This window comes from Triticum urartu, chromosome 5A, assembly GCF_056163025.1.
Source record: "Triticum urartu cultivar PI428250 chromosome 5A, HENAU_Tu73, whole genome shotgun sequence".
NCBI classification, from domain to species: Eukaryota; Viridiplantae; Streptophyta; class Magnoliopsida; order Poales; family Poaceae; genus Triticum; species Triticum urartu.
In genome coordinates, this window is record NC_141877.1 from 395,839,207 (window position 1) to 395,859,198 (window position 19,992).

General features: G+C 47.4%; 2 protein-coding genes and 1 pseudogene across 2 annotated transcripts; all 3 read right to left on the reverse strand.

The window, feature by feature from the left end:
• Nucleotides 1-1,414: 1,414 nt before the first annotated feature.
• Nucleotides 1,415-2,500, reverse strand: LOC147971563 (uncharacterized). Its single transcript, XM_087522805.1, has 3 exons — nt 2,435-2,500; nt 2,063-2,345; nt 1,415-1,970 (listed from the first exon to the last, which is right to left on the reverse strand). Exons 1-3 carry the CDS (start codon nt 2,495-2,497, stop codon nt 1,603-1,605), a joined length of 714 nt encoding a protein of 237 aa, XP_087378931.1. The 5' UTR covers nt 2,498-2,500; the 3' UTR covers nt 1,415-1,602.
• Nucleotides 2,501-3,943: 1,443 nt separating this feature from the next.
• On the reverse strand, nt 3,944-4,012 carry LOC147971564 (small nucleolar RNA SNORD36; annotated as a pseudogene).
• A 386-nt stretch (nt 4,013-4,398) lies between these two features.
• LOC147971565 (uncharacterized) lies at nt 4,399-5,523 on the reverse strand. Its single transcript, XM_087522806.1, has 3 exons — nt 5,474-5,523; nt 5,306-5,396; nt 4,399-5,217 (listed from the first exon to the last, which is right to left on the reverse strand). Exons 1-3 carry the CDS (start codon nt 5,521-5,523, stop codon nt 4,399-4,401), a joined length of 960 nt encoding a protein of 319 aa, XP_087378932.1.
• Between the last annotated feature and the right edge of the window lie 14,469 nt (nt 5,524-19,992).

The following is a 19,992-nucleotide window of genomic DNA, read 5'->3' on the forward strand; positions in this document are numbered from 1 at the left end:
TGATTTTTTTTGAATTTTTTACGGTGTTTTCAAAAACCGGCCGATTTCGTCGCGGCGACCGTCCGTGGCTAGGGTTTGAGCCGTGCAAATCTGTTGTCGATTCTGTGATGGAATGCCTACCTGTGAAGCTAAAAAGCATTTTTAGTGAAAATAACGGGCAAGCTATGGAAGACCCGCAGTTCAAATTCCAGCCGGTTCTAGCTGAATCGGCCGAAGGTGGTCCGAATTGCCGGGAGTAGCTACGAGGGTCGGAAATGCATGCTTTTTGGCGACCGTCCGTAACATAGGGTCTACTTTGAGATAGACATGGAATGCCGCCGTTTGGGGTGCCCCTCCTTGTAGCCGCTTCACGAAAAACGCATGTCTTTTGCATTCAAAAAATGAAAAACGGTTTTTTTTGTTAAACAAGTTGGAACCTCGCTTTGGCAACATTGTTTGCCATCACAAGACGGAGGCATGCGTCCAATTTGGGCATATTATCAGAAACTATTCGACGGATGCGGCCATATCATTGCTAGTTTGGCTTGAAAGCCATGAATCTTCGTTCGTGGTAGGTCGTTTTTGAGAACACTTTTTCAAGAAAACGCCGGTATTGCAAGTTTAGTATTTTTGCTAGTTGGTAGGCCACATTTGATGATGTGACGCGGAGGTCTCCCATTTTTTTGATTTTTTTTGAATTTTTTACGGTTTTTTCAAAAACCGGCCAATTTCATCGCAGCGACCGTCCGTGGCTAGGGTTTGAGCCGTGCAAATCTGTTGTCGATTCTGTGATGGAATGCCTACCTATGAAGCTAAAAAGCATTTTTAGTGAAAATAACAGGCAAGCTATGGAGGACCCGCAGTTCAAATTCCAGCCGGTTCCAGCTGAATCGCCCGAAGGTGGTCCGAATTGCCGGGAGTAGCTACGAGGGTCGGAAATGCATGCTTTTTGGCGACCGTCCGTAAAATAGGGTCTACTTTGAGATAGACATGGAATGGCGCCGTTTAGGGTGCCCCTCCTTGTAGCCGCTTCACCAAAAACGCATGTCTTTTGCATTCAAAAAATGAAAAATGGTTTTTGAATTTCAGTTTTGCTAAAGCACATCTAGATGTGCCATAAGTATTGCACATCTAAGTCCTATGGCATTGATCTTACGTCGAGATTCGTGTGGATATTTTCCTTTTTCTTTTTTCTTTTCTCTTTATGCTTGATTCACTCACTTAGATGAGCAATAACTAGAGCACATCTAGATGTGCCCTAGACACACCCTTTGAATTTGTATGGTGTTTTCGAAAACCGGCGGATTTAGTCACGGCGGTCGTCCGTGGCTAGGGTTTGAGTCATGTTTTTAGCATTCAAAAAATGAAACTTATATTGTTTCATACATGAGCATGCACAAAACCCATAATTTTATCTTTCATCCATGAGCATGCATAAAAAATTTCAATTCCCATCAATTACCAAACTGAATATTCATTGTTAAAAACATGACTTGTTTAGATGACACTGTCATACAGCATCCATGAGCATGCACAAAATTAAACCTGACATACTTAACATTGACATGTTCATATTACACTAACAAGCTTAAACCTAACATGCTGAACACCTTCTTAACACCTTCACTCCTCCTTCTTCTCCTTCATCAACCTGATGCGCTCAGAGTGGCGAATCCCAGCGCGGATGTACTCCTCTACCACAATTGGCATGGTCCTGTCGCCAAGCTGTGGGATTGCAGGCGCCGCCACCATCACGAGGTCGTCGTCCGCCACCACCATCGCGAGGTCGTCGTCCGCCACCACCATCGCGAGGTCGTCGTCGGCCACCACCATAGCAAGGTCGTCATCCGCCACCAACATAGCAGGGTCGTCGTCAGCCACCACCATAGCATGTTCGTCGTCAGCCAGAATAGGCTGCTCCTCATCATCCCCGCTCTGCTCCTCATCATCCCCGCTCTGCTCCTCGTCATCCCCGCTGCTGCTCCCATTGCCTGGCCAAATGCAACAAAGTGTGAACATGGTGTTGTCATCGTGCAGGTAGAGGAAGCCAAAAGGACAGGAAGAAGAGAGGCGGAGAGCTTACTGGCATCATCGTCATGCTGGTAGTACATGCGGCACATGGTGTTGTCGAACATCTTCACGGTGAACATGGCGTCGCCGTCGTAGCGGAAGACAAGGAAGTACCCGAGCTGTAGCTCATGGGCACGGGCGAAATGCTCCCAGCCGGGCCCTAGGTACATGTGGCCTTCACCATCAAACACCACCAACACTTTCCACAGCCTGTGAAGCCCGCTGTCGGCCTCCCGCAGCTTCACTTTGTGGGGCTCACGGCCCGCGAGCATCTTCGAAAACTTGTCAGGCAGCCTCTGCAGCGAGGGTCAAGCAATGGTTAATTGTGGCAATCAAGCACTAGACAGCAGAGTGATGATAAAGAAATCAGTGATGATAAATATACCTGCCTACTGCAAGATTTATCAACTATGATCTCGAAGAACTCAAAACCTTCCAAGCCAGCCATCTCACTTCTACTCTAAACAAGCAATAGGAAACAAGCAATAGTAAATTAAACAACATGACTGGACAGAAATAGGAAACACGCAGCATTGTAAACCTTCCATACTTGAGCATGTTCAGTTTAAAAGAATATAAACAAGCAAGAATGCATGCATGCATATCAAATGTTGGCATCTACTACTGCTACTACTCTGCCCATATTCATGCAGGTCACTACACCTGCATATGCATGAATCCCACTGTAGCACAAGACTTGTCAACAAGAATAACCACAACAGCATGTTCAACCACAGAATTCAACAGCAACAGAATTCAACAGCATGTTCTGGCAATAGTAACAGCATGTTCACCATAGAATTCAACAGCAACAGAATTCGGTTAATTCAGTTAATTAACCACAGAATTCAACAGCAACAGAACAGCATGTCTACCACACTACCTACCATAGCAACAGTTAATTGCTGTCAGGTGACTACCAACAGAGCATAGATCCACCAACCACACTACCTACCACAACAACATAGTAATCAAGCAGCAATTCAACCACACTAGATCCACCAACAGAGCATACTAAATCCACCAAGAACAATATGCCTAAATCCACCAATAGATGCCTAGTATGCATAACAAATCCTAGATTCTCAAACCCTAGAGCAGAAGAGAAAGGAGAGAGGATATGAAGCGGATGGCTTACCGCGGCGGAGTCCGAGAAGAAGTGGTCGCCGGCGGCGTAGGGCAAGCTGCGCGGGAGACGTCGGACCAGCAGAGGCGCCGGGGAGGCGTCGCCGTCACCCTAAAAAACATCCTAATCAAACCCTAATCCAGCGGCAAGAACCCTAATCTATCATAACAGTAGATAGGAAGAGGAAGAGGAAGCGGATTCATACCCACGGTGACGGAGAGTCGGTGACGGAGAGAAAGTATGCGGCGGCGGTGGGAGAGGAAGAAGCCGGTGGCGGCGGAGAGGAGGAGCGGGTCGAGTGGATAGGAGGAGTGGAGAGGGGGAGTGGGGAAAAGAGTGGATAGGAGGAGGAGCGGGCCCAATTGTCAGCGAGTTGTTTGATACATTGAAAAGGCTGGGCATAGAGTACAAAACCAGCAACCTCTTCCTAGCCCAGTGGTAGAAACCAAGTGAACTAAGCGCACGGTCGTGGGTTCGAGCCCCCGCGCGCGCATATTTTTTGGCCACGCGCATATTTTTGGTAGCTTTGGTACAATAGCAAAATGGCCCACTTGTCAGTGAGTGGGTCGAGTGGCCCACTTGTCAGTGAGGTGTGTGCTTGATACTTGACTAGTTTGATATAGTCAAAAGGGTTGGCATAGAGTACAAAACCAACAGCCTCTTCCTAGCCCAGTGGTAGAAACATAGTGAAACAAGCGTATGGTCGTGGGTTCGAGTCCCCGCTGGCGCATATCTTTTTGCTCACAATGAAATGGGTTCAGTTGAAGCAAAATTCAGTTAAAATAGCGCAAAATTCAGTTAAAATTCAGTTGAAGCAAAACCAGACATCATCCACTTCAGTTCAAAAAAACTACTACATGATCACAAAAACTACTAGACAACATTCTGTATGATCACCAAAACTTGAACTAAATGATCACCAATATCTAAATGATCATTTTGCAATCTTTTGCATTACAGGACAACATTTTGACAACATTCTGAGCACAACTTCATTTTGCCATCAGCTCCATGCTATAAGACCACACCACTACAGCCATCAGGATCACACCACTACAGCCATCAGGATCTTCAAGCATTTTGCTACCTGGAGATAAAAGACCAAATTTATAAGACCACACCACTACAGTACATCAGGATCACCATGCATATACACAAGAAGGAAAACTACAGAGAGTTAAAAGGATCACCAAGGAGACCAAATTTACCTTCATGTCCATTCGCTACTCATCGTCGTCGATACGAAAACAAGGAACTCTATGCCCACTCCTGTTTTCCTCATCATCACTACAATATTGCAGCATAGTATGATCAGTCCGGTTTTCCTCATCCTCGCTTTCATGTCCATCCTCTACCACCTTTCTTCTTTTCTTGATTCCTTCAACTGTTGCAGCACCAATGATCACACGTTCCCGGTCCCTTCGCACTCTGCTTTGCACCGGAACTTCCATAGAGTCATCATCAGCTTGCAACGGAACTTCCGTAGAGTCATCATCTTGGTATGTTAGTCCACCATCACCGGGGCCCTTTTCCACTTCAGTTTCAGTCACACTCCACAAGTGTCTGTGCTGAAAGTTTTGCACAACTCGCCATTTTCCATGCAAAAGAGTGTCTGGCAGATAAAACACCATTGTTGCTTGTGTTGTTAGAATAAAGGGATCACTCTTATACCAGCACCTTGTAGTGTTGATGCTTTTGAAGTGGCCATCATATTTGACAAAAGAGTCTCTCCTCTTCTTGCTACCAAGCTCAAACCATTCATAGCGAAATAAGACAACCGAGCGATGGATGCCTCCACTAGAGTTGTACTGCAACTCTACGATGCTTCTCAACTGACCATAGAAGTCAATGATCTCACCATCATGTGACCCCTCAGTGACGATTCCACTATTCCGTGTCTTCCTTTTTTCCTCGCGGTCAACGGTGTGGTACCGGACACCGTCATCAATGCATGCTGAATACACTCTCACTCGCTTATCCGGTAAGCATGCCAAAGCAAATAGATCATCACTGACCTTCTTCTCCTCATGCAACTTTCCAATCTGCACAAATAAACCATTTAGCAAACAATGGTATTTAACAATGGGTGAATAACACAGAAAACATAAAACATGTGGCTAAGGATCTCACATGATTCTTAAACCACTTAGCAAACACCTTGGCAACCCTTTTATAAACATTGATATTGCTTTCTTCCTGATTTAACTCTTCCTTGCATTTCCTACAATGCCAACAAAACATGTGAATTAAAACATTAGGCTGGTGCCAACCCAAATGAGTGCACAAGATATAACGTACTCGATATATGGTAGAACCTCGGCGCAATTGCTGAGCACAAAAAAAACCATCTTGTCATACTCATCACCAGCCTCCAAGTATTGTGAGGCTCCAAGAAAGTTCACACCATGGTTGAAAACAGAGACATCACCACTTTGCGAATCAGACCGCTCTCTATTTCTACCCGCCGGTTCCATCTTGTTTCCACATCACCAAAGTATCTAGAGCAAAAAGTTAAGCACTCATCAACGACATATGCTTCAGCAATAGAACCTTCAGGTCTTGCTGTGTTTCGCACATAACGCTTACAAGTAAGCAGCCTTCTTTCGATTGGGTACATCCAACCGTATTGCACAGGGCCTCTAAGAATTGCCTCTTTGGCTAAGTGCACCGCCAAATGGACCATCACGGTGAAGAAAGCTGGAGGGAAAATCTTCTCGAGCTTGCAAAGAATAATTGGGATTTCTTTTTCAAGTCTTTCCAAGACAGTTAACTTGAGGGTTTTGCAGCACAGTTCTCTAAAGAAATTTCCCAGCTCAGCAACCGCTTCATATATATCCTTGTGCATGATTCCTCGGAGGCCCGCCGGTAAAATCCTTTGGAGGAGGATGTGACAATCATGGGTTTTCAGTACTGAAAGCTTGAATCCATCAGAAGTAACACACTTTGCTAGGTTAGCAGCATAACCATCTGGAAATTTCACCGCTCTTAGGAATTCACAGAATGCAAGCTTTTGTTCTTTATTCATTGTATACCATGCTCGTGGAATTTCAAATGAATCTTCATCTTCTTTGTGCTATAGATGCAAATCTTCTCTTATGCCCATGTCCTCCAAATCAAGCCTAGAACTAACCGTGTCCTTTGTCTTCCCTTCAATGTTCAGAAACGTCCCTAGCAGATTCTCGCATATGTTTTTCTCAATGTGCATTACATCGAGATTATGCCTTAATTTCAGATCAGCCAGTATGGCAGGTCCCACAAACAAGACCTTCGGTCCCAACATTGACCTTCCTCACGCTTTCTTTTCTTTGCCAGCTTTCCTGGTCTCACATCTTTCACCTTTTCAAGTTGCTGCTCCAGCTCTTCTTTAGTGAATTCAGCTGGCTTGTCACGGGTTTCATTCTCACCATTAAAATCTTTGCTTCTTCACCAGCGATGGTTTCGGGGAAGAAAGCGGTGGTGCCCAATATAGCATATCTTGCTCCTTATTCTCTTTGAGCAAGGGTCTTTGTCACAATGGACACAAGCCTGATAACCCGCTGTGATCCTCCCAGACAGAGTGTGCAGAGCCGGGAAATCATGGATGGACCATATGATCGCAGCACGTAGATTGAACTTTTCTTCCGGACTCAAGGCATCGTATGTAGGTACACCAGTCCAGAATCTGGACCCGGGATAAGCAATGACATCATGAAGTTGGACTGATCCATGCATGCCCATGGTGGCAGGTTGTACGGCACCACAAAAACTGGCCACATGTTATAAGACGTGCTCATGTTCCCAAACAGATTAAACCCATCTGTGGCAATGCCAAGTTTTATGTTCCTTGGATCTGCAGCAAAATCAAAATGTATACGGTCAAACTCTTTCCATGCCTCTCCATCTGCTGGATGGCTCAGCTCATTGTCCACAGGTTGCCGCTTCAGCTTGTGCCACTGTACCTCACGCGATGATTTCTTCGAGATGAACATCTGCTGCAGCCTTGGTATCAAGGGAAACTGCCTCAGTACCTTCTCCGGTATTGACTTCTTCCCATCAGCATCTTTCCACTTAGATGCATTGCATTTTGGACAGTTGTCATGCTTTTCTAAATCCTTCCGAAACAAGACACAGTTATTTGGGCACACATGTATTGACACATAACCTAACCCCAGCCTGCGGATTATGCTCAATGCTTCATCATAAGATCTGGGAACACAACTATTAGGGAATTGCAAGCTTAAAAGACAAAGTATTGCGTTGAATGCGGCATTGCTAATCCGGTAGAAAGACTTGATGTGGAGTAACTTCACAGTGAAGGTAAATCTTGAAAATTTACCCCCTTCATGAGCTGCGCGCTTTGCCTCCTCTAACACCTCAGCAAACAATGATTTCTGTCCATTAGCACGATCTTCAGCATCGTACAAATCCTTCAATAGGTCAGGAATCCTATCATCTTCATGCCCATCCTCTTCCTCCAAAACAGCATTATCTCGCAAAACCTTTTCCATGAGATCAATGCCAGCATCACCACCACCCATCATATGAGGGGCCTCTGTATCAGCTTCAAAATGTTGAGGTTGTCTGTCTAAAGGTCCTCCATGATATATCCATCTATCATATGTGCTGGACATCCCATTAAGAAGCAGATCATCTTCCACTCTTCCTTGAGCCATTTTTGGACGGTTGAGGCATTCACAACATGGGCAAAGAATGTGAGCATCGTTGGCAAAATTTGCCCGAACAAATGCCATGAAATCATCAACTCCTTTCATATGTTCTTTCGAAAACTTTCTAACTCCTTCTCTAATCCAGCTTCTGTCCATCTGCCAAAGACAACAAATTGTTGCAACTTAGCAAATCAATCTAAGTGCATCAACATTAATTAATGAAAATGGATGGAAGTAATGGAAGCTAAAATTCCAGAAAATTTTATATGCTAATTGCCTAACCACAAGGCCTGAAGAATTCTTAACAAACAAGCTGAACAATTCCTAACAGCACATCAAGAAAATTCATCTATGCATTATCTACCAAACAAGCAAGCTATCTCCTAACTACTAACATCAACAAAATTAATCTATGCTGAAGAACATCTGACTGAAATCCATCTCCCACTGCTCGGGTGACGAGAGAGGAGAGGGGGGAAGAGGTGAGGGGTGCATACCGGGAGGTGTGCTTGCGGCGGCGGTGAGTCCCCCATGCTCGGCGAGCCCCGACCACCGTCGGTCACCTACGCCCCTGCTGCCCCCCCCCCCCCCCCCCCGCCTCCACACCCTGCCTCGCCTCCGCCCCCTGCCGGCCCCGCCCCCGCCTCCGCTGCCGGCCCCGCCCCCGCCTTCGCCCCCTGCTGGTTGCTTCCGCTGCGAGGCCGTGGGCGAGGTCACCTGCGGCAAGGCCGTGGGCGAGGTCACCTGGTTGCTTCCGCCGCCGCCCGCCGCCACCTGGTCGGAAGACCTAGAAAAACGCTAAGTGTTGCTCTGTTCGATGCCACCCGCCGCCACCTGGTCGGAAGGTCCCACTTGTCACTGGTACGTGAGAGCCGTGGTTTTATATACTATATGGAAAACTACCCACACCTTAGCAACAATCTCTCTCTAGCCCAGCGGTAATGAACGAGCGAACCCTGCGCGAGGTCGTGGGTTCGAGTCCCCGCTAGCGCATATTTTTTAGGGAATTAAACGCTCGCTCAACCACCTGTCAAATGGGTCCCGCCTGTCAGTGTTGCAAATCGTTGCTCTGTTCGATGCCACCTGGTCGGAAGGTCCCACTTGTCAATGATACGAGAGAGCCGTAGTTCTATATAATGTATAGATAAACTCCCAGATGCGAGCAAGTGTCCCTCTCTAGCCCAGCGGTAGCATGCGAGCCAACCAAGCTCGAGGTCGTGGGTTCGAGTCCCGCCTCATGCATCTTTTTTGGGCGAATTAAGCGCTCGGCCCCATCTGTCAAATGGGTCCCACCTGTCAGTGTGTCCCCCGTCTATCTGTTGAATATTAAAACTCAAGCAAAAATGACACCTAGACAGTGACACATAAGCGAGGTTGCTGAGTGGCTGCCTAATCATCCTAATTCATTCAAACTCAAGTGTAGTGACCATTTTATATTGGTCGTTATCAGCTACGCATGAGGCAGTGGACAGTGCTACTAGCTTTACGACCATTTCCTCTAATGAAATTATGACCTTTCTGACCAAAATGGTCGTTATGGTTTAGGGTTTAGAGCCCCCCAGACAGCTTTAGACCAATTGGTCTAAAATGGTCATAAATTTATGACCAATTCTTCGAGGGTCACTGACAGAAGGTCATAAGTTGACATATTTCTTGTAGTGTGGCGGCGACGCAGACAGCGATGGCGAGTTCAGCGACGCCAGCAACGGTTCGGGTGGTGCTCCTGAGGACGCATTGGGGGATTTATCCGACTGATCATGCATCATTCCTGTTTCCTTACCCTGCATGAACAGAACTCAGGTTTTGGCCTGATGGCTGTGAGATCATTTTGGAGGGGGAGCCCCTCATGTAAAAACTTGTGTCCATCGTATTAGTAGACGTTACATTGCCCATGCGCCCGCGCCAAGTTGTTGGCTTAAGTGACGCACTGGTCGGCTAGTTTACCTTTGTCCCGTGCGGGCCCTGAGGTAGCCTGTGGGAGGCTATGGTGTCCTGAGTGTTTCCTGATCGAATCCATAGGATCTGCATAAAAAACCCTCCTGAGAGGACGCGGCGGCTGCAGTCTGGGCTGCGCGCAAGCTAGGCCTGACTCGGCTCGTGAGGGGCTCACGAGGGGAGGCAGCTGAGGCGAAGTGGTAACCAAAACGCGAGAAATTGCTCGAACGAGACTAAGCACCCCATCCCCGAACACACGCAAATCTCAAATTCGAATCCAACTTAAATCCAGCGGGGGAAAGCGACAACCAAAGGGAAAAGCAACGAAAGCAGACAAAAGGCCGCGTCCGGCACCTAATCTAGTCTTGGACGTCTTCTCACCAGAGCGGAGCTAAGTGCTACCACTGGGCGTGGGAGGGAGCCCCAGGGCCTGAGGCCGGCACCCCTGAGACTCCGGGGCGTGTACAGCCCCACTTCATTATTACGTGAGAGTGTCACGGGGCGGCGAGCTTCACAGGCACTGGGCCTTCTTCACAGGTACCGGCCTTGCTTCATATCGCCAGACGAGGGCCCCGCCTTGCGCCACACTCTAGTGCCATCAACGACAACCGGAAACCAGGACGCCGCCGATGGGTAGAGCGGTCGCCAGCGGTTCCCCCGACGACCACGGGTCCTCTGCCAGGGGCAGGCCCTGAGGCACCTCCCCAGCAAAGGGCCTACCTCCTGAGAATACCTTGCTCCAAACGCCGCGATGGTGATGTCGGATCTCGGCCCCTCTCCTGCAGCCCCCTGCGCCCTCCTCCCGAGGGGTAGGAGACTGTGGGAGCGGGGCAGCTGCTCGCTGTGGCGACCTGCACCTCCTGCGATCCATGATTAGCGTATGCCTGCTCCTGAGGAATTAGCAGTACCCGATAATCGTTGCCTCCAGCGTGGCCAGTGGGACCGTCCCGGGGCTCCTGGAAGGGCTCAGCTTCTGGCGCCTTGTCCCCCCAGCTTGGGCTGACGAGCGAGCCTTGTTCGCCCTCGTGAGGGTGTCCTTGGTCCATCATGAGGGGCACGTATTCTTCTGGCACCGTCATCCCGAAGGCCATGCCGTAGTGCTCCGCGTGCCACGCAGCTCTACTTGACGCGCCCACCGTGGGGTGGTAGCGCGGCTGTCCACTGGGGCCGTGGGTCGCGTCGAGTCCTTCTTCTTCGCGGACTGGGAGCGGGGGCTGCGCCACCGCCGCTCCAGTGCCGACAGCTTCGCTGGCGTTGGAGTAGCCTTGGAGCCCGCGGGCGCGCGCGGAGCCCCCGCGCGGGCCGCCCTGGGCTTGAGATGGGAGCTGGGTGCACAAGGGGTGAGCCCCCGAGGCGGCGAAGCCCAGGAGCTCTGCCACCCGCTCCAGCAGCACGCCACGGCCGCCCTCCAGCAGCCTGCACTGCAGCAGCTCTCGGGCCACCGTGAGCGCGGCCCTCGAGTTCGCCTGCTCCCGGCGGGTGTACGGTGTCGTGGTCGAGGCGTGATTGGAGGCCCTTGCTGCCGACCACGCCTACCGCGGTGTGAGAGCTGTCGAAGCCTGTCCGTGTCGCCCGCGGCCCGCAGTGCCCTGTGGACCGCGAGCTGCCTGGGGCACGGGGTCGCCCGAGGCAAGCGGCTCTGCGCGGGCGGGCCACGCCGCCCATGGATCTGGGTTGCCCGCCTGGTCGACGGACATGGTGATGACGACGTGACGGGACACGAAGCAGTAGAAGGTGGATTCCGGCGCACCCCTACCTGGCACGCCAAATGTTGGATTTCGGGTTCCGGCAGACCCTTGAGGTTCGAACACTGGGTGCGCGCGGAGATTTCGCCTTCTACCTACCTGCACCCCTCCGCCTCGCTAAGATCTAAGCTATGGAAAGAACAGCACAAGAGACACAGGGTTTATACTGGTTCGGGCCACCGTTGTGGTGTAATACCCTACTCGAGTGTGTGGTATGGTGGATTGCCTCTTGGGCTAATGATGATGAGAAATACAAGGAAGAACAGCCTCGCGAGGGTCTGTTCTTGGCTGGGGCGACGAACTGCTAGGAGGAGTTCAGTCACCCTTTTCTCTCTCTCTCTTCTTGATTGCGATCCGATCTCCTCTACCCTGTGGGTGGCTAGTCCTATTTATAGGCAAAGGCCCGGGGCCTCTTCCCAAATATTGAGCGGGAAGGGCGCCAACAATTGGCCACTTTGAAGGGGAACATCTGGTACACTTATCCTGACTAAAGTTGGTCCTCGCCTGCCAAAGGCTCTGGTGGTGACGCTGGCTTGGGCTCCACAATGACTTCCTCCCTGCCGTTGGACTAGTCTTGGTCTCGCTGCACCGAAACGGGTGCCTTTGCTGGATGCTCTCGCATGCGCTTGCTCCCTTTGTACCAAAGAGGAAAGAAGGACACTGCGCGGGCTGGCGCCCGCCTGGCACCCTTGGTCGTCATGGCTTGCGTCACGGGCACCTCGTGAGGTACCCCGCCTTGATCTCTCCGCCTCCTCGCGAGCCAGCCTGATGAGGTTGTGCCTGAGGAACCTTCGTGTCGTCCGCCCCGCGAGGCTTGGCCCCTCGCGAGGGTCTTGGGTCTGTGTTGATGAAGATGGGCCGTGCTAGGCCCCCCTTTGAGCCACGCCGCAGGCCGCAGGCAGGCAAGTCTGGGGACCCCCGTTCCCAGAACGCCGACAGTCTTGGCCGGTGGTCGCTGGCGGTTCGAGAAAGATCGTCAACAGTGACTGGCGGGAGGTAGACGAAGGCCATCTACCTGTTCCTTATAGATCGGAGGGTTCATTAGAAAAATCGACTGGCCTATTTATTTTCAGTCGACTATTATCTTGATATGACCACATGTGGTGGTGTACTGGAGGAGTACCTGCATTTCCTGTGCTCATATATTACAAAATCATACGGAGTAGAATCTAATTTTGTTTGCCATGCAATGTTGTAGAGCTATCATATGTCTCCTGTCATTTATTTTTCAGCCACCTGCTATCTGCTACTTTTATAGTGCACTAGTTCTGCACAAACTTCACCCATACTCTCACTATTATGTTTTTATGCAAGGGTATTTCAGACTTTGCTGCTATGAGAGAAGAAAAAAAGAAGATAGAGAAGTCGCTCCAGCGTCGTACGCGGATAGGCCAGACATGTTTCAGCATTATAATAGGTGCAGTGTCAACAGATGGAGACGGTAAATGTAGCTCTAGAGTTGATGACCTCGCTCGCAATGAACCACCATCCCAGGTGCTTGCTTTAACTTCGCGGTGTCATATGTGGTTGCATGTCCCATATGGTATCTAGCTTGTATTCGAATGGCCGAAGTCGGTCTTTATTAAGATAAGGAAAGATATTTTTTACATGAACCACCATCCCGTGAGCACCAGAAGACAAATAGCTAGTCAGGGCACTGGCCGAGCCAGTGACAAGCCCAGCAAAGAGAGGCATCACCTGGAAGCCAACTAAAAAGCCATGATGGTGGCGAAGCAGCCCGCCTCCCACCAGGCTCTCAGGTCCTAGATGATCATGCTCACCACTCCACTCCAGCCGCCCGCCTCCCACTTATGATGAGGCAGTCAGGCAAGTGGATTACTCCTCATTTAAAGAGTGCAGCGTCAGCCTCCCGACATGATTCTCTAGAAACAGCAAGGCTAGATGAAGATAGTGAATGTAGCTCTGTAGTTGATTACCGCATTTCCCCTACACTAGCATCGCAGGTGCTTGCTCTAACTTGGCAGCGTGATATGTGGTTGCATGTTGCATATGGTGTCTAGATTGTAATTCTTCCAATCTGGTTAAACTGCATGTGGTATTCTGCTTAGCTTATACATTATACCTGTTAATTTGACATGCCTTCCTGTATTTTGTACATAGTACATCTGTCTATTAGGCATGCCCTCACATAAAATTATTGTTTTTTTGTATCCCACATAAATCAATATGGCGAGACACCTTCAGTATATGAAGTCTGATATTAGTTGCATCGTTGATATGATTTATAGCATGCGCTGCTTCTAATTTGTTGAAATGCCATTTATGATGGGACACTTTTAACTTGGCAGAGTCATATTGGTTGCATCTTTCACGTGCTGTCTAGCTTCCATTGCCCCTTATTTGGTGAAATTGTTTCTGCTTAGTTTACACAAATAGTTGTGAATATGCCATGCCGTCCTGTTTTTCGTATTATTCCATCCTAGAATCATATGTTTGCCTTACATCAAAGTAGTGATTGTCAGTATCATGCATGGATGAGTTCTGAAGAGTGAATTTTATTGCTTTTTCGGTTTTACTTGACAATTCAAAATCAATAAAGCGGAGGGAAGTTAGCAAGGCAGCGGATGAAGGTGCTCCTTCCAAATGGAGGGCCTCTACAGATTCTACTCCTCCATCCTCCCAAGATGATTTCCAAGACAACATATGCATAGACACTCAACATAGCTGTGTTGGTGATGAGCACCTCTCCCCTAGTGCACCATCACAGGTGCTTCCTCTAACTTGGCACGGTTATATGTGGTTGCATGTTATGTATGATGTCTAGCTTGTATTGCTTCTAATTTTGTTGAATTTCATCTGCTTACTTTACACATTATACTTGTGACTAAGACACGTGTTCCTGTTTCTAGAACATACAATATCTGTCCATCACACCATGTTCTTACATCAAAGTACATTTGTTCTAAAGAACTAAATTGTTATTTGTTTTTCTTGTCGGCTTGACTTAACATGGCATAGAGAAAGAGGAAGCAAGACAGAATGACAGGGAAAGGGAAGCGGAACAAATATCAGGGATAATGCTCGATAGATTAACTAAATCTATAGGAGGAGGAATGGAGATCCGTTTTGAGGTAGGTTTAAAAAGGACACGTGATGCTACAGAGTCAGGCAATTTAGTATCAGAGGTAGCGGTTGCTGTTAGGTGTCATGTACGTATCCTCCCAACATGGATTTAGTACAGGAATGACAAAGATGAAACCCAGTTCAACACCTTCCTCGACCATTTATATGTAAGTATGGTTATGTATGGAAACTAGTAATATCGTCTTGCTCTGTCCAATACTTTCTAGGTTGCTGATAATGAGACTCCCATAATTTTCAACAGATGAGGTTCAAGTTGGATAGCCAAGATGATGCAACCAGACAAGCTTGCACCCATGTTTTCAAGTCTACTCTGCGATAGTATTGGTATAACTTGAGGAAGACTCACTTTGAAGGCAAGGCTAACAGTGAACTTGCCCAAACATCTCTAGTGGAAAATATATCTGATGAAGACTGGAGAGGCCTCGTTAAACACTGTTCCGATCTAAAGTATCAGGTACATTATATATATGTGATCAGATCACATGTTGAAGTCCTATTTACGCATGTGTTACACAAATCTATCTTCTTGTAGGTGAACTGTTCAGAGAACAAGGCCTACCGTACGAAAGTGAAATTCTAACAGACGACATGATCTCATAGCTATATTGCACACTGCGAGGCTCTTGTAATTAGCTGCTGTTTCACTGTTTTCACTGTACCATATTATCAGATCAATATTGACTTGTTCCAAATGCAGAGGAAAGCCCGCAAGGACCAAAAATTACCTGAACCAAATGTTGTGGAAATCTTCAAGGACTGTCACACCAGCAAGAAGAAGGGCATGACTACACCAGTCAAAGCCGCTGTTGTAAGTCCTTGATCCTCATGCCTTTTAACTACTACTTACTCTGACTTGTGCCTTGAACTGCATGGTTTGCAGCCAATGTCTATTACTCTTTTCAATTTTATACACAATTGTCTTAGCGTATCATTGCACCTTACAAGGTTTAAAAGAGAGGAGTGATGTTCCTTTGATCTTGACCTGTAATCTAGTTCCGTGCTGGACTTGCCGACACAACGTTGCAATTGCCTGTTTGTCTATTCTCAGTTGTTTTGTGATATGAATGATGTCATACTATGCTTACCGTATTATAAACTTCGTCTCTTTATCCTTAGCCCTCAATACAATGTGAAGAAATAGACAATACATTACCGATGGTACATGGTCATATGTTTGGAACCTGGTTTTATGGTCATATGTTTGCAATAAAATACAACTATTATTTTACATGGTTCACCAGAATAAGTTCTGTATATAGACAAAGCTATTTTGTTTGGTTTTGCTGCCTCCTAAATATCTTCTGTTCTGGTACTACTAATGTAAAACCACAACTTTTAGCGAGCTGTGGAAAAAATGGTGGAACCGCCACCTTCTGAAGGTGGCGAGATAACTATAACCGCAATGTCAGCTCTTGCCACAGTGGGTCAGTACCTGTCCACTAATAGTGCCAAAAGCACGTTCTTGCGTAATACTAGCTTTGTTGTTAAGGCAATCTCGTCCAAACTGCCTCATGATCAAGATATGCAAGCTCAAAACAATGTTGTATCTGCGCTCCAGACACAAGTCCATTCCCTAACAGAGACCCTTTGTGAAACAAGGAGAGACATTGTTCGATGTTGTCAAGATATGAATAGTTTTGAAACCAGACTATCAGAAATTTGCTATATTGTTCAGGAGCCTAGCAGAACTGAAGGTGAAGGTTATGGTGCTCCATCAGACAATACAGCATGAAAACATAACGGTCAGGTCAAATGAACTGAGCTTCTGAACTTCTGGTGGTGCATTTATCTGCTAGACTATTAACTTTTATGCCAACCATCCTTTTGTTTTATAGTTTTAATTTGTTTTGGTGTGATACAAAATTTGTTCTTAACGTGCAGCCACCGGCTGAAGAAAACAGCAAGCCATTTTTGTATAGTGTAGGGTGTTCCCTATATTTGCACTGGTGGCGAACTTTGATTCGCACCAGTTGTAGTTAACATGGGCCCCCTACGGGCCGTAGAAACAATGGGCCTTCTAAGGGTCGTAGAAACAATGGGCCTTCTAAGTGGCGTAGAAACAATGGGCCTTATATGGGCCGTAGACACTATGGGCCGTATCATCAATGGGCCTTCTACGGGTCGTATGATCGGTTGGCCAAACATGGGCCAATAAGAGACCACATTATGGCCGTAAATGGGCTAGAGTTGAAATCGTTCATGGGCCGACCATAACGGGCCGTCGTTAATCGGCTGTATTTTGATGACGCTATGAAAATGACCCAACATATTAACGGGCCACAGACGGGCCGACTGTAACCACGGGCTGAATTTGGCCCACAAGCAGAAAATGATAGTAACAGGCCGTAAGTAAACGAATGTGGAACTGAGCCCAAGAATAAATGGGCCCCGAGAAGGCCGAAAGATAACATGGGCTGCAAACGGCCCAACGGAATAATGGGCCGTTAATGGGCAAAAAGTGATACACTCTTCATTACGGGCCAGTTTCACCATGTGTCGTTAATGGGTATAAAGTGATACACTATTAATTATGGGCCAGTTTTACCACGGGTCGTTAATGGGCCGAGAGTAATAAGGGCCTCATATGGGCCGAAAGACGTCATGGGCCATACATGGGACGAAAGTTAAAACGGGCTGGAATTATATTGGATGGCCTAGATGACGCTACTGGGCCTAATTCGGATAGGCCGTTAACGGGCCCTGGGTTAGCGGGCTGTAAATGGGCTATATGCGAACAGGCCGTTAACAGGCTTGCCGTGGGCCGTCCCGCCACCTTTTGACCAAGTCAAAAAGGCCGGCCTTTTCACAGGAATGGGCCTCTGTTGGGTCTTGCCATGTGTCGACGTATCATAGGTGCTTTGGGTCTATTGAGTGGATGACATCTGTCCCAACGATGAGCCGACACGTGTTTCCACCAGCCAATGATGATTTTACACGTGGAAAATCCCCATTGGTCGAGGCTGCTAACGGGTTATCGGATCCAAAACCAGACCCGATAGCTTAACGGCATTCCGTTACGGTGGATGCCACATGTCGGTCACCCTTGACGAAAGCACTTCTGTGACGCACGGTTTATCGTCATGGCAGTGGACACCTCCATGATGATAATTTTGGTAATGTCATGGAACACTTCTACGACAGCACATGTATGACTATCTTGATTCTGTCATAAATTTGTCATGGATGTACATGCATGATAGAAAACGTGACCTACTATGACAAACATGTATCATCACGGAAGTGTATTTTTTTGTAGTGTTGCTTACCGAATAGGCATGTTGTCTAGAAGTGATGCTAAAGCTCACTAGTCGCATGTGCTAGTCGGATCCTGAATCACTGAGAGTTTGTAGAGGGATGACAACTTCAGTGAGAGTATTTATATTTAAGGCTTGAATTACTCTACATAAACACATTGCTTACTGATTGCATATTTTCTGTTGTAGATCAATGGCACCACCTACTCAACCCAACTTTGCATTGAAATCAATTCTAGAAAAGGATAAACTGAATGGAACAAACTTTACCACCTGGTATAGAAATCTGAGAATTGTTCTCAAGCATGATAAAAAGGAACAAGTTCTAGAGGATCCACTTCCATAGGAACCTGCCGATAATGCTAGTGCCACAGCTAAGAATGCCTACCAGAAACTCGTTGATGAATCAACGGAGATCAACTATCTGATGCTGGCTTGTATGGAGCCTGATTTGCAACAGCATTTCAAAAAATGTTGAGGCTTAGGATATGATCGAGAGTCTCAAGAGCATGTTTCAGACACAGGCTAGGACCGAAAGGTTCAACGTCTGGCGATCCTTGATGGATTGCTAGTTGAAGGAAGGTGATCCACTGGGCCCACATGTGATCAAGATGATCGGATATGTGCAAGGTTTGGATCATTTGGGATTCCCGCTCTTGGATGAGCTGGCTACTGATGCAGTTCTGGGTTCTCTTCCGCCCAGCTATGGGACGTTCATCTCGAACTATCATATGCATGGCATGGATAAGAAGCTCACTAAATTGCATGGGATGCTCAAAGTGGTAGAGAAGGATATTAAGAAAGGCACACATCAAGTGTTGATGGTGCAGAAATTGGCTAAGTTCAAGAAGAGTTGGTCCAAGAAAAAGACTAAGGCAAAGGGCACGGAGACGGCAACCTCTGCCGCTGCGCCGAAGTCTGGACCAGACTCGAAGACCATTTGCTATCACTGCAAGGAAACTGGTCACTGGAAGAGGAACTGTAGCAAGTGGCTCGCAGAGCATGGCAAGAAGGCCGGAAATGCTTCTTCGAGCAAAGGTACACTTGTTGCAAAAGTTATAGACATTTACCTTGTTGACATACCTAGTAGCTCTTGGGTATTTGATACTGGATCGGTTGTTCATATTTGCAACTCGATGCGGGGCTGGTAAGAACTAGGCGTGTGGCACAAGGGGAGATTGACATCAGGGTCGGCAACAAAGCAAGAGTTGCTGCGTTGGAGGCCGGCACGGTGCAGCTCCAGCTTCCTTCTGGATTTATTTTGGAATTGAATATTTTTATTACATTCCTGCACTTAGTCGGAACATTATTTATGCCTCATGCTTGATGAGTCAGGGTTATGAATTCAATTTAAAGGACAATGGTTGTTTGCTGTATTTGAATGGTATGTTCCACGGCTATGCACCCATTGTTGATGGGCTATTTATATTAAATCTAGAACAGGAACAGGTCTGGAACGTGAATGTCAAGAGGCATAAGCCTAATGAGACAAATCCGATGTACTTCTGCCATTGCCGGCTTGGACACATTAGTCTGAAACGCATGAAGAAGCTCCATGATGATGGGCTCCTAACTTTGTCTGACTTCGGGTCGTTCGAGACATGCGAATCATGCTTGCTCGGTAAGACGACTAAGTCTCCTTTCGCAAAGAGTTGCGAGAGGGCGTCCGAGTTGTTGGAACTGATACACAGTTATGTGTGTGGACCAATGAGCACAACTACCAGAGGTGGCTATCAGTACTTCGTGACTTTTACCGACGACTTGAGTAGATATGGATATATCTATTTGATGAGGCACAAGTTGGAAACTTTTGAAAAGTTTAAAGGGTTTCAACACAAGGTTGAGAATTAGCTTGGCAAGACTATAAAACTTCTATGATTTGATAATGGAGGTAAGTATATGAGCCAGGAGTTTGATGATCATCTGAAAAGCTGAGGTATAGTACCTCAGCTCACACCACCGGGTACGCCACCGAGAAATGGTGTATCAGAACGGAGGAATCGTACCTTGTTGGACACGGTTCGATCTGTGATGAGCAAATCGTATTTACCCTTGTCATTCTGAGGATACACTCTAGAAACTGAAGCTTTCACACTTAACAGGGTACCATCAAAATCCGTAGATAAGACACC